The sequence below is a fragment of the Plecotus auritus genome (genome assembly GCF_963455305.1).
Source record: "Plecotus auritus genome assembly, chromosome: 1".
Classification (NCBI taxonomy): Eukaryota; Metazoa; Chordata; class Mammalia; order Chiroptera; family Vespertilionidae; genus Plecotus; species Plecotus auritus.
In genome coordinates this window covers 208,752,392-208,767,481 of record NC_137770.1, presented here as the reverse complement: position 1 = coordinate 208,767,481, position 15,090 = coordinate 208,752,392, and the positions used below count along the sequence as shown (strand labels likewise).

The 15,090-nt window shown below is 34.8% G+C and overlaps 1 protein-coding gene across 39 annotated transcripts in view; it reads left to right on the top strand.

The window, feature by feature from the left end:
• The window catches only part of ADGRL3 (adhesion G protein-coupled receptor L3), a 798,149-nt gene that overhangs the window by 381,255 nt on the left and 401,804 nt on the right, over positions 1–15,090 (top strand). For all 39 annotated transcript variants that reach the window (XM_080681583.1, XM_080681582.1, XM_080681586.1 and 36 more), the window contains one exon: positions 6,337–6,550. In XM_080681583.1, coding sequence (XP_080537709.1) covers positions 6,337–6,550 — 214 coding nt within the window. The remainder of the gene's footprint in view (positions 1–6,336; positions 6,551–15,090) is intronic.

The window sequence follows — 15,090 nt, the reverse complement described above, 5'->3', positions numbered from 1 at the left end:
GGCTTCCAAGGCGCTTCTCTTGGCTGCCGTGCAAGTTCATGGGGGCTTTTAGGAGAGGACTCAGCTCCTTGCATGGAGCTTGCCATGGGTTTGAGTGTTTTCAAGATATGGTGACTGGCCTTGCACAAAGTGTGTGATCCAGAGAGAGGCTGAAGCTGCAATGTCGTGTTAATGACCTAAGTCTTGGGAATCACCGCTCTCATTTCTACAACACTGCTTCCATTAGAAGTGACTCACTAAGGCCACATTCAGGGGGAAGGGGAATAAAGATGGAGAACTAAGAATTGTGAGCATATTTTAAAACTACCTAATGGACCTCATTAATAAAATCCATACACCCCTTTCCCCCGATAGGTTATCTTAGGTACTGCTCTGGTTTTAAGTACTGCCTTACAATTCTCAGATTTATAAAAATCTCTCTTCTGAGTCATTGACTTGTATTTAATTTCTGTTCCCATTTTGTTTATGGCACCACCATCTAACCATTTTCTTGTTTATGCAGACATCCTTATCAGCCTATTTTTTTATGCTCATGTTAAACCAATCACCATAATTTTTTTCTTTCTAAACAGAGATCAATATGTACTTTGTCATTATCCATATGAAGCAACCATCTTGTCAGTACTACTCAAAATAACCTTCTAATATGCATTTTTAATCCATGCCTTTAAACATTTTTTTCTCCAGGAGATTTAATTTTATTTAAATACTAGAGGCCCGGTGCATGAAATTCGTGCATGGGAGGGGGTCCTCTCAGCCCAGCCTGCACCCTCTCCAATCTGGGACCCCTCAGGGGATGTCCGACTGATGGTTTAGTCCCAATCCTGGGGACATCCCTCTCACAATCCGGAACCACTGGCTCCTAACTGCTCACCTGTCTGCCTGCCTGGTTGCCCCTAACTGCCCCCCTGCTGGCCTGATCACCCCCAACTGCCCCCCCTGCCGGCCTAGTCACCCCCAACTGCCCCCTCACATGCCTGGTCACCCCATAATGCCTCCCCTGCCAGCCTGGTTGCCCCTAAATGCCCCCCCCCACTGGCCTGGTTGCCCCTAACTGCCTCCCTGCTCACCTGGTTGCCCCTTACTGCCCCCCTCTGCTGGCCTGGTCGCCCCCAACTGTCCCCCCTGCAGGCCTGGTCACCCCCACGCAGCCTGCTGCTTGGTCATTTGATCACCCCTCACCCCCCTGCCAGCCTGGTCGCCCCACACAGCCTGCTGCTTGGTCGTTTGGTCGCCCCTCACTGACCCCCCTGCCGGTCTGGTCACCCCACGCAGCCTGTTCAGTCTTCCCTTCGGTTGAGATGGTCGCTTAGGCTTTTATATATATAGATATACAATTTAGGATAAACAAACATATAAGGCAGGCTGGAGATTTCATTCTCTGTTAAATGGCAGTTAAGCTCTAGCCCTTATTTTTTTGAGTAAATCCTCAAGTATGTAGAACAATCCATGGATAACCCAGATTTGAACAGGGTATTGATGGCTTGATACGTTTAAGTGCTTGATTCATCTGTCCTGCAACTATTTAAATACACTCCTTTCAAAGTAGTAACTGGTGGGTTAGTCTGTTTAGTCAAAATCAGGGGTCCTCAAACTATGGCCTGCGGGCCACATGCGGCCCGCTGAGGACATTTATCCGGCCCGCCGGGTGCCGCTGCCTGTCCTGCTTAGCAGTCAACTCGTCCTGGGCCTGCAGTGCGCATAGGAATTTGTTCATAGTTGTTGTTTTTTAAACTATAGTCTGGCCCTCCAACGGTCTGAGGGACAGGGAACTGGCCCCCTGTTTAAAAAGTTTGAGGACCCCTGGTCAAAATCTTCCTCAAATGGATACATAGGCCCTTCGTTGTGTAACGCGCATACACACACATCCACACACAGTCTCACACACACACACACACACTCACTCACACACACACACATTCATCCTGTGACTCTGACATTTCTTCCATGGCCACTGATATTCCAGCTGCTGTATTCATCATCATCTGCTCTGTAGGCCCTGAGATACTTCACATTACCATGGTTTTAGCCTATATTCTACTCCTGAGTTCTAGACTCGTGAAATCATACTGATGACTGAACATTTCTGAGTGTGATTCTGACACCTGAAATTCAATATGTTTAAAAGTTAATTAATTATACTGGTTTATGGCCTCAACCAATTCACTGGCTGCTTGCCTCTTAGCCTGTGCTTAGTCTTATTTATTCTTCCTGATATACATTTTCCCCCCCTAAAATCCTATGTCTCAAGGAAAAGTCCCTTCTTCAAAAGCTCTCCTCTAATTCCCTGGCATTATCCTTGACCCCTGCCCTGGAGATACAAGAAAATCATTTGACTCCTATTTAGTCACCAGTTTTTAGTCTCCTGCCCCCACCTCCACCCAGTTCCTAGACTGGTGTTTTTAGTTATTGCCCACAATTTACCAGGTTTTACCATTTTGAGTGAAGCATCACCAAGCAGTAGGAGAGAAAGCCCAAGGAGAGAGAAACAAAAACAAGATGTTTTAACAACAGAGCATCTGAGGTCTCAGAAAAGAAGGAAAAAATGAGAAACAAGTGAGCAAGAACAGGGAGCTGAAACAAGTGAGCAAGAACAGGGAGCTGTTTCTCTTGTTTAATCCATGGTAAGAAGCACTTTCTTTAGGCATGTGTTTGTCATGGAACTTGAGTATTTGCTGAGGTCTGGTCAACATTAGCAGAGCAGCTCAGTTTTATTCATGATCCTTTTGGCCATGGACATAGGTAGTAAGTGTAGCATTCTACCAGAAGGTTAGCCCATTTCACATCCAAAGCTTCTTCAATTTATTCAGCTAATATCTATTACACACTTAATGTGACACTCTGTGTATTGTTATACCAGAATAACTCATGGGATAAAAATGGGAAGGAGCTCAAGAATATGCCTTCTTCTCCCCAAATTACTTTTATTGCCATTTTGCAATGTCCAATGCAGTATTACCCCACTACAATATACAATGGACTATGTCATTGACTATACTGCATTTGAATGGTTGACATTTTCCATTTAGTCTTTTTATTTAGAAACAAGTTTCCCCACTATTAGCAATGATAACTGAATGGTAAAACAAAACAAAACTTAAGTATATTGTTTTCATTGAAATTTGCTTGCTGAATAAAGCATTTAATAATATAATTGAAAGTAATTTAAATAATTAGATAATTTTATAGTTTCAGTAATATATTCCTTTAAACAAAGCATCCATCATGTAGCAGTGTGATTTATCACTGGGTTACTTATACAAATACAATTATATGTTAAATGGTAGAGAGGTTGGACAAATCAACTCTAGTTCTTTGATAAAGTATGCCATATCCTTAACTTTCTAACACTTCTTCTAGGGCCAAAGTAAATATATGGAAAACTTGGGTTTCAACAGTCTAGTTGACTTTGTAACGTCTAGTGTCTAATTCTAAATTGTATTTTTGATAGTTAAGACCCAAATTAAATCTATGTTTATGTATACATGTTTTGAAAAAATTGAAAAGTTTTAATCTACCCTTTTGTCCACGTATAGCCTAATAGATGCCTTTACTATATGATTTGGTTTATAACTTCGTTAACTTATCTTTTTTTTTTTTAACTTGATTGTGTAAGCAAACAAAATAGAGCCAGATCAGTTCAATGTTTGGAAGCAGTTTCAATCTGATTTTTAAAAATGTTTTATACCAGAGTTAAGAAGCAAATTTTCTTTTAGCAAATACTCAAATATATACTGTAAACATTCTGAAAAATTTGATTTCAAATACTTTTTATACAAAACAGACAAACAAATCCCTGATTCTATTTAAACTGACCAAAATCGTGAAACTGGATTCTCACATTGGAACATTGTTATTATTCAGTGGTTCCATTAATTAAAATATAAAACATTAATGAAAATGTTTTTATCCTTGAAAATAGACTCTTAATATTAAAAAGAATTATTTTATGGTTAAACAATCATCTAATTTCTGAATGATAGGCAAACCAAGAATATTTCATTTCATTTCAGAAATTCGTTTCTTTATTGTGAGAATATCCTGTCAAAGTGTTGACTCTAAATCAAAGTTTAAAAATAATGTTACAGCCACTTCTAATTGTGTTGACTCTCTTTGATCAATGGTGTGAGTATGCTAGAGGAGAGACCCAGAAAGAACGAGCAAAATGAATGGCAACCTGAATAGAAGTGACTGCAGTACAGTTTGAGAACTTTAAGTGACCTGCTCACAAGTTATACTTGGGGTCTATAGTGCACTTATCGTTTTTACAAAATATTATAGAAATATAGTAAAGAATGATGAAATTCTCAATTTTGAAATAATAGTTATGGTTTTCCAAACCAAATCAATATTCTAAGTTTCAAGTGAAAATACTTATTGTAATAAAATTTCTCTTTCCCTACCCCAACTCATTTTTACTTCCTTATTTCACTTCTCCCTTATTTTCCTTTCACATTTCATGCTGAATAAAAAAAGCAACAAAGAGAATTGCATGTATTTATTTAAATACATATTTTAATGTTTGTGTACATTAGTGAGTTAAACTGTCAGTGCAGATTTATAGCTATCACATGAGTATCTCTAAAATTAATTCTCTTATGTGGAAATCAACTCATTTGATGATTGCTAAATAACTTAGAATTTGACTTACATGCATTTTAAAAGACTTGTTACATTTTTACAATTACACATTTGACTTTCTTCTAGTAATGTACTGATTATGTTTACAGTCTTAGAGTAGAAAACTGTAAAACTTGAGATGAAAAGATAGTTGGCTCTATAAAAATGAAATATATATGTTCAGCAAACATCTAAATTCAAACATGAAACTAGAAAAATATTTGCCACAAATATAACGAACAAATTTTCAGTTTTTTATCTATACAAAGAGCTTTACAATGCTAACTATAGATAAATGTGAGCAGGAAATTCATAAATAAAATAAATATGAAGGGTCAATAAACATGTGAAAATATATTTTATTTTACAAATAAAATAATGAAAATCAAAATAAGGATATTGTATCATTCTTTGTCTATCACAGTGGCAACATTTAAAGAAACTGGTACTATGTAGTTTCGAAGAGAATAGTACTGCCAATTGAAGTATACATTTTTATTAGATATTTTGGACATCTAGTTGTTGATATTTTCCAAACTTGAAATATATTTCCCATTTGATCCAGCAATTTTATTTATAGAAATATATTGTTAAATATATTTAGATAATTATATTTTTTCAAAAATATTATAGCCGTGGTACACAATATATTAATACTTATTTGCAGCTTTATGATACAAAAACTGGGATATTCCTATATGTCCATCAACATAAGATAATGAAGTAATGTTTTATATTTATATGTAATGCAGCCATTAGACAGGATAAATGCAATATAGAAATGAAATGATATGTGTAGTGTGATACAATCGTAGTAAAATTTCCTTGAGTAAAATAAAAAGAGGAATGGGAGGAAACATCTAATGTCTATTTATTTTTCTGTGGGATAGAATAATAGGAAAGTTACCACATTATTAACTGGTTGCCTCTTGACATTTGGGAAAAGGTGTGGGGAGGGAGCTAAAGACATTTTTAATTTTTTATATACATCTCATTTTCTTAAATAAAAAATATTCACTATTTCTATAACATACGAAGTATACAGATTATGTTATTACTTAAAATTATATAATTGTTTTGAAATTGAAACACTACTTTTAATATGTGTATATTTATACTCAAGAACAGTGCAAATTTTTGGTAATGGTTTTTGTAAAAGAACAAAATGCACACACAATACCTCTGAGGTTTATCTGAGATTCTTATTCAGCAAATTGGATATGTCTTTTTATTTTTAAAATATATTTTTATTGATTTCAGAGAGGAAGGTAGAGGGAGAGAGAGAGATAGAAACATCCATGTTGAGAGAGAATCATTGATCTGTCTCCTCCTGCCTGCAACCTGGAATCAAACCCAGGACCCTTTATTCTGCAGGCAGAGGCTCTATCCACAGAGCCAAATCAGCTAGGGCCAAATTGGGTATTTCTATATAGTCTTTACTTCACATACCAGCCAAAGTTTTAGAAAATCCAGAGTGCTGTTTTATGATAAAATAATTTTTTGAAAGGATTTTAAATAAAAAATATTATTGTTAGAATAAAATATACCTGTGAAGTTACTAAAGTTGGAGATATTCTATTTGAATTAAAATTATGAATTGCAACTCCTTCATTCCTTGGTATTAGTTTACCCCAAACACTGGAAAAGCAAACACATATACTTTTCCCTCGTATGTAATGAAGAGGACTTAACCTTTTTTCCTCCTCCTTCCCTTAGCTTTCAGCCGCGCCCCAATCCCGATGGCTGTGGTCCGCAGAGAGCTTTCCTGTGAGAGCTACCCCATCGAGCTCCGCTGTCCAGGAACAGATGTCATCATGATTGAAAGTGCCAACTATGGGAGGACTGATGACAAAATCTGTGACTCTGACCCTGCTCAGATGGAGAATATCCGATGCTATCTGCCAGATGCCTATAAGATTATGTCTCAAAGGTAGGATACTTCTAATAGTCTTTGCTTTGTGTGTTTAATATAAACTCTCAACATGCATCTGTGTGACATATTCAGCACAAGTAAGAACATAAAAGTATTGTGTTATTTTAGGATAATTTGAGCTACTATTTCAATATCAAACAATCCCCCATATCACTGAAATAATAATAGAATTGCAAGTCGCATTTGGAAATTATTAAAAATTTTTAGGTTATTTATTATGTTTCATGGTCTACTGTGTATTCTCTAGAACTGGGTCCATTAGATGAGAAACTAAATTTATTTTTTACAGTTACCCAAAAATTCAGAAATTACAGAAAAATTACCTTAATGCCAACAATATTTTCTATCAGTGTAGGAAGAGGAGAATAATTAACAGGCCATTTTTATAGCCATTACTCAAAATGCAGTATAACAAAAGAATATTGACTAAAGATTATTTGGCCTTGGAAATAATGAAAAAGGTATTGTCTTAATAACTAGTATACAGGTTAATTCATTTAATACATTTAAGCTTTCTAAAATGTTACCATATTAAAATAATATAAAATTAAGGTACCATGTAACATCACTGGATAAGAAAAAGATGATCTTCAACTCGAAAGGGATTGGTCACTAGATAGCCATATTATAGAAGGCTTAAATTATATTAATTTCTTGATAAATGAGCTAAGTATTAAGTATATTTTAAATATTTGTTTACTATTAATGTGATTTCTTAGAAATCAAAGAGTAAGTCATTCATCTAGTATAAGCCTTCATGCTATTTGAGTACTTGGTCACAAAGTGATTTTTAAATAATCAATTATTTTTATTTAGGGAATTTGTTTTTTTATTATGATTTCCTTTTTTGGGCATTTCTTTTCTTCTGTAATTTAAGGATTTCTTAATATATGGGAGAAATTATGGCATATGTAAAAATAACCACATTGGAATATCAAAGCAAAAAACAATAGGTTTCATGAGTTGCTTTATTATGCTTAAGAAAGCCTGTCTTATTTTAACCTTTTGTCTTCTTGATATACTTAAAATTTTATATATGTTTGTATGTGATTAATAAACTAGTAGAGTCAATATCTTATATTTATAAATTTCTGATGTATCAATTAATAAAAGGAATTATCACATGCCAGGATTTTGATAATCAAAGTATGTGAGATATACTTGAAAGATAGTAGTGAGTGTTTATAAGAAATAAGATTTTAAAATTGGGGATACTATTTGATAATAGTTTGGTTGCATTTGATTCTTCTTGTTATACATTCTCTCTTGTTATATATTTGACAGATACCAACTATGGTTAAATTCTCTAATGTTATGCCTAAAAGAAGTCTAGTCATTTCATTGCGTATAGATGTATAGATGTTATGTTGTTGTGGTCTTTCAGGAGCAGTTTTCCATGAGTAGTAAGAAATGGGTACTGTATTTGTTTCTGTCAGACTACCAAATTTTAGAATCCATTTGGGGTGTGGGTTGAGGAGGAGATTGTGCTTTTCTGTGATTAGGTTTTCATGTAAAATGTAGCAGAAACATTAACTTCATAACTCTTTTATCTCTATATGATTTTCATTGAAAATGGCTTAATCCTTTCATTGATATTATTAATGGCTCCCCAAATAAGCCCTTAATCTTATAATTATCACACAAAAATCCTCTGGAATTACTGAATTTTATGGGATGCATCTATAAAGTGACAAACCTGCAGAGTAAAATTGTTTTAAGCACCTTCAGTAAATCATTTGTGGAAGCCCTCCTGGTGGTTTCTCAAGTATGAATTGTCACTTGGCCAAAATAACTGTGGTTAATTCTCCATGGAGGCAAGTTCTAAACTTGTATTTGGACAATTAAATATGCTATATTTACCCTTGTCCAAAATAAATGCTTTTGACTCTTGGAGAGAAGAAATCGGGTTCCATCTTATAAGCTCCCAAGAGATAGAATCACCATATCTACTTAAGATGCTTTATAATGAACTTACACAGTCACGCCAATGACAGAATGCTAAATAATGCTAATTATTACTAATTATGATATGGGCAGTTTAATGCATTTGAACTAATCATAATGGAAAACGTATTTTCTAAAAGAGATTAATTATTGTTTTCTTTCATTTAAACTACTAGAAATATACTGTATCAGAATGTAAACATTTTCTAAGCATGTCTCTAGGTAGGAGGATTATTAATAAAATATTTGTGTATCCTTGCATAACCTTGTTAAAATGGCTTCATAACTTCTTTCAGCTTCATAAATTAGACAGACATGGAAGGCAAGGACAGACAAACATTTTTACCCCATGCAGATGTTTGCATACACATTGAACAAATGCATAAATACAACTGTATAACGAACATATTAGTAAATGTGAAATATTGGGGACTTGAATTGAAAAGTATGTGACAATTTATTTGCACATTTTTCCCCAGTAGAAAAATGCAATCTGATATCTGCTCCAGAAAAGCCAGTTTTCTCCCTGCCTTTCAGAATGCACCTCCAGTTCTCAAATCCAAGTGTGTTCTCCTGCCATTCTGTCCGCACCTCCTGCAAATTTCCTGTGCTGTGCCTTTTCACCATTATTCTACTAGAAGACTTGTTAAACTGTCAGAACACATTTATTTATCCTTCACAGAACTTCTGATCTCACTCATTATCATCTGCATCCATCTTTACTGCATTTAAACATTTATAAATATATTTTGTCACATAGATGGTGGCCTTGTCTAAAGTGAATTGTAGGCTTCTAGAGGCCAGACTTTCTGTTCATCTTACCTAAAACAAACTTTTGAAGTGTAAATGAATAAAAAGAAATGCTCTCCAATTTTGTCATGCTACTTAAAAGCTTTCTTTTCTTTTTAAATGTTTTTATTGATTTTGGAGAGAGAGGAAGAGACAGGGATAGAGAATTAGAAACAGTGATGAGAGTGAAACATCAATCAGCTGCCTCTCGCACACCCCTACTGGGGATCAAGCAAACAACCTGGGCATGTGCCCTGACCCGAAATCCATGCGCTAACCTCTTGCTTCATGGGTCAACGCTCAACGGAACTGAGCAACACTGGCTGAGCTTAAAAGTGTACATATAATAATACCTTAATAATAATTAAAAAAAAGCTTTCTTAACTTTACTGATTTTTATTTATGTTAACACACAAGATGTTAAAAATAGTATATATAACTTTAGAATCTAAATCTGAAAATGACTGTTGATAATGGTAACTGCAGAAATTTTGCATTTTGAACTCAGCTGAGGTTTCATGTTATCTCAGGTATTAATGTAAATATTTCCATTTTTGACTCCAACAACACTTGAAAGTCCATGATACGCAGTTCACCATGACAGTTACTCTAGAGTTCTCTGAATAAGTAAGTCAGACATGGTCCCTGCCTTGAAAACTATAGAGTTTTTTTGGCTGATAAAAAACAAACAACTATATCACTTGCTCCATATTTTATTTTTTTCTCATTTACATTTATTGAAGAGTTAAAAAAATAAGCAGGAACATTCTTTCAGCTAGATATTTGTAGAGATATAGGTGTTTGTGGAAAGGAAGTGTTAAGCTGGTCCTTAAGGGATGACAGCATTAGTGGAACCAGAAGAGACCAAAGTGATAGTAGATACGTAAGTGGATTAACACCAAAAACAGGATACAAGGGAACAGCATCCCTTCAGTTACTCTACACCCATCCTTTTCTATCATGGCTTCACAAGCTTATTGGTATTCCGCCTAATCTGTATAATCTCTCTAAGGAGTCTTCCAAATGTGCCACAGCTTGAGGCCAACCCCGACCCCTATCCATACCCCCAAATCCTTCCCAAGAAACCTTAATCAATGATAAACTAGCTTGATGCCATCATTCCTTTTTTTGAAGTCCTTCTTATAAATTGGACAAAGGTGTGGAATGTTTGAATATCATATATGATGCCATCCTTATGCCATCTTTTGATGACTCATATTTTAAATATGTTATATAACAACTTTACATAGAATGGAATATAGCTTTCAGATTTTAAAGTCATTTGTGAATGCATATGCAAATATGTTTATGAGTAGTTCAGGAAATTTTTGCATTTGTGCATATTGTAAATGTGCAACTCAATGACTTTTCACCAAGAACATCCAACTAACAACCAGATGAAGATGCCCCACCTTGTGCCCTGATATATTCCCCAAGAATTGTTCCTATTCTGATTTTTAACTCTAAATTAGTTTGCCCACTTAGTGATTTAAATAATATCTGCTTTTGTGTTTCGTGCATTTCTCTTTCAAAGCATTCACTTTTTTATATAACTTCAATGAATCGTTTTTATATACCACATAATTCACCCATTGCAAGTGTATAATGATAATTTTAGTAAATTTACCAAGTGGTACCGTCATCACCATAAATCAGTTTTACAGTATTTCCATCACCACTGTAAGTACTGCATGTACTGTTAAACTCCATCTCCTTTCCCACCCCATGCAATGATTAATTTGTCTTCTGTCTATATGTCTATCCTCAGTGCCTTATTTTTTAGTCTAAAAAATGAGTATTTGAAGTTAAGTTTAGTGGACTTTTCAAGAGGAACAATATCCAAGAAATATTAGTATTTATTCCTGGAGATATGAAGGTAAATACAGGTTGGGGCAAAAATAGGTTTATAGTTGTTCATATGGAAAGTAATACAATAATTAGTAAATAATAATACAAGAATAAACTTTTTTTGCAGGATCACAACTGTAAACCTACTCTTGTCCCACCCTGTATGTTGCCTGCATTTCAGATTCTCATAGAACCTAAAATCATGAATTTAGACATTTAAAAAATACCATCTTTAAAATTTTCTATCAAATAGAGATGTTAAATGTATAAAATTAGAGTATCTTTTTCTATTTAAGTGAGTGATTTAACTTATTTTAGCAATACTACACTTGCATGTGTCATAGTCACATTAGGAACATGCAAAAAAGAAAAGAGAGAGGATTGTTTCTCACATTTATGAAAAAGCTATATTGCAGTAATATCAGTATCACTGCAGGGGATTTTACAGTTTACCAAGATCTTGGTTTCTGTTGGATTCATTCCTGGTGAAGTTAAGAAGTTTTCAATAGTAGTAGAAGAAGAAATATGGGTGGCGATTTTTTTTATGTATGTAGCTGAGTAAATGTTCTGCAAAAACTGTGTATATACATGAGTTTTTCAATGGGAGTATCCTTTGCTTCTTTGACAGATTACACTATGTCTTGTATTTCTCTTACGAATCATAACAGATCAAAAAAACCGCCTCAAGTCATGAACTTTTCCATTGACTCCATATTCCTTGTAGTAGAAAGAACAAATAGGCATAGAAATATAGTCTGTATCTCAGTGCCTTAAGATTACTGTTGGATGCATGTTTATTTAAAAGGGGGGGGGGAGGAAATGAAGGAAGGTAGATAACTCTTCATTCCCAAAGCCTGAATAAAGAGAATATGGAAAAACAGGAGAGTTCCTATCTGGTAGGCATTTATTTCTTTTTTTTTTTTTTTTCTAATATTTTGGCTCTTTGCAACTCTGAGAATATATTTCTATAACATCCTGCTAAAATGCTACCTAGACCTCCTAGCTATTAATTTAATTTTGAATGAAATTGTTACATGTGTGTAATTCTAAATGTAAACATGTAGTAAATGATTCAAATATTTCAGAATAGCTTTGGGTGAATGCTAAGGGGCATTGTGTTGGCTGTTTCTTATGGGCCATAGGAAGTTTATGCCACTATTGTTGAATCTTAGTTCATGGAAACTTGGAATCCCTGAGTGCTCTCTGGGAATAGCAGAAGGTCAAAACTATTTTCATAACAACACTGACCTATTCTTTGCCTTTTTCATTGTTAGTTGTAGGCACTGGTGGTGTAAAAGCAATGGTGGGTAAAAATGCTGGCATTTTAGCTGGGATTAAGGCAGTAGTAACAATGTACTTAAATTTTTTTCTCAGTTTTAATTTTTGATATGGTAAATATCAATAGATATAACTCACATAAATGGATATTCTTTGGGAATCTTAATTTTTTAAATCCTCTCCAGAGGCTATGTTTTCATTGATTTGAGGGAGAGAGAGAGGAAGGAGGAGAGGCGAGAGAGAGAAAGCGAGAGAAATCATTGATGTGACATCTGTCGGTTGTATCCTGCTGGGATCAAACCTGCAACCCCTAGGTATTTTGCCATGACCTGGAATTGAACTTGCATCATTTTGGTGTATGGATGATGCGCCAACCACCTGAGCTACCCAGCCAAGACAAGGGAATCTTAATTTTAGAGTTAAAGAGGTCAAGAGACAAGAGTAGGAGAATTGATGTTTTCACAAATATAATTATTTTTTCATTTCTACTTATTGGCTGAAAATTAGTCATTTATAATCTATTCTTATTTTTTTGCATTGCATAATTATCATTCTATTTGTGGTAAATTCATCTAATCTTTTTCTATGAGTGAATTATTTTTAAGAGCAGACTATCTGTATGTTGTATAGTAGTCTCTGTTAATACAGAGCCTATGGAGAATTAGACCATTGAAATCTGAAAATTAGTGTCATTTTCTGTTCAGACATTCATGTGATTAATCTTTCATAAAATTATAAAAACCTAATTAAAATAAAAAATAAAATGACTAAAACAACAGAAATTTATGTGAGCTTATTTTTTAATATGTACTGTATCGATTAATAGTATTAGGGGTAGGGGAGCCCTGCCATAATATTATTCTAAATGCAAAAATGTTGGAGGAACTAAATTTATAAGTATGTATACTGGACTTTTTTTTTTTAATTGTAAAGGATCATTGATTTTAATTTTTTTAAGTCAATATTGTAAAGACTGGGCTTGAGAAGTTTGGGGCAGCTTTTTCCTGGTATTCTTTAAAGCTTCTGAGTTCTTATTAATTTATCAGTGTTGGTGGTAAGTCTTATCCATTAGTTAAATGCATTGCCAAACCAACTAAGCAAAATAGACCTAAAAGTGATTTAAATATCAGTAGAATTAGTCCGATAGATTTACCTGGAATTTGTGTTCATTCACATTTGATTGATAAAATATAAGGATTTTTTTCATTTAAAGCAAATGATTGCCTTGGTTGTTGCCTCACATCCAGTAATTTTATACTCTGTGGTCAGACTGTAGAACTTGACACCTTGTGGAAAATATTTATAAGATATTACTAAGAAAGGAAAGATAAGCAGTTTCTGGAAATTAGAGGAGATTGGATGAAAATAGTTGAGGTAATTATCTTGAGTATAGCTTAAATCCAAATGGAAAAGAACTAAGTAGATTATGAACATAAATTATGTCATTGATTAGTTGGATATCATTGGACTCTGGAGGAAAATAAGTTATAATATTTAGTAGACTGAATAAATGCCTCAGTTTCTCTATCATTACAATGATTTTAAATATTTCTGGGACTATTAGGTGAGTAGGTCTCAAAGTATTTTGATTGCCTTTCATTTTTCATTTTACTGATGAGTTTGAGTTGCATGAAGTTTAAGGCATTTACCTGAAATTACTCAATTATGATATGATAGCACAAACATGCCTGCTAGCTCTAGGTACAAAGTCTATGATTTTGTTTTCTATCATTTCTTCTTTTAAGACACTGAGAATAATTTTGGATACAGGAAAGGTCTTTATTTACTTTTACTAGAACATCAGGAAAAGCGAGTGAAAGATTCAAGTACTGGTACATCCACATTTTATATAAATCAACATGTTGGTTAAACAAGAGTAAGGTGTTTTTTTTGTTTTTTGTTTTTCCTTTTTGATTTACTAATGCCACCTTGTACAAAAAGGCTTGATGTTTGGAAGTTAGGACACATTGAAATGGGCATCTAGAGATGGAAAAAAGCAAGTGCTGCAAGCTCTTAGACCAGCTGGCTAGAGAGAGAGGTAACAAAAGACATTGAGCCAGGGGGGCCTGGCGAGGCCACACCCTCCCCATGGGACAGGGGTTCCCGGCTCCGCAGGCTGAGGCTTGGAGGGAACAAATGCCCAGGGTTGCCAGATCTGATGTGTCAAATGATGGCAGAAATGAAGATTTCCTGATTTATAAATATTAAAAACTCGGGTGTGAATCTCTGGCATTAGAAGTCAGGTGGTGGTTTTCCTTGGAGGATTGAGGAGAACCAGGGCTGGGTAGGGGGAGAGGGGACTTGTCAGACGTTTTGTGCCTTGATCTGGGACTGGTTACATGAGTGTATGCAGTTGGTGAACATTTCATGGAGCCATGAAACCAAGCTTACCAAATTGATCAGTATAGCCACTTAGCTTCACTGTCAGGAAACTGTCCTTTCCTTCCCTTCAGATTACTTAGGCAGTTTTCCATTAGCTGGGGTTTTAATATCCAGGACATAATGCTCTTGGATAAACAGGGAACATATTTAATTGTTATTGTTTATAATACTTGTTAACACTTCATTTCGATCAGCTGCCTCCTGCATGCCCCACACTGGGGATCGAGCCTGCAACCCAGGCATGTGCCCTGACCGGGAATTGAACTCCTGGTCTGTAGGTCAACACTCAATCACTG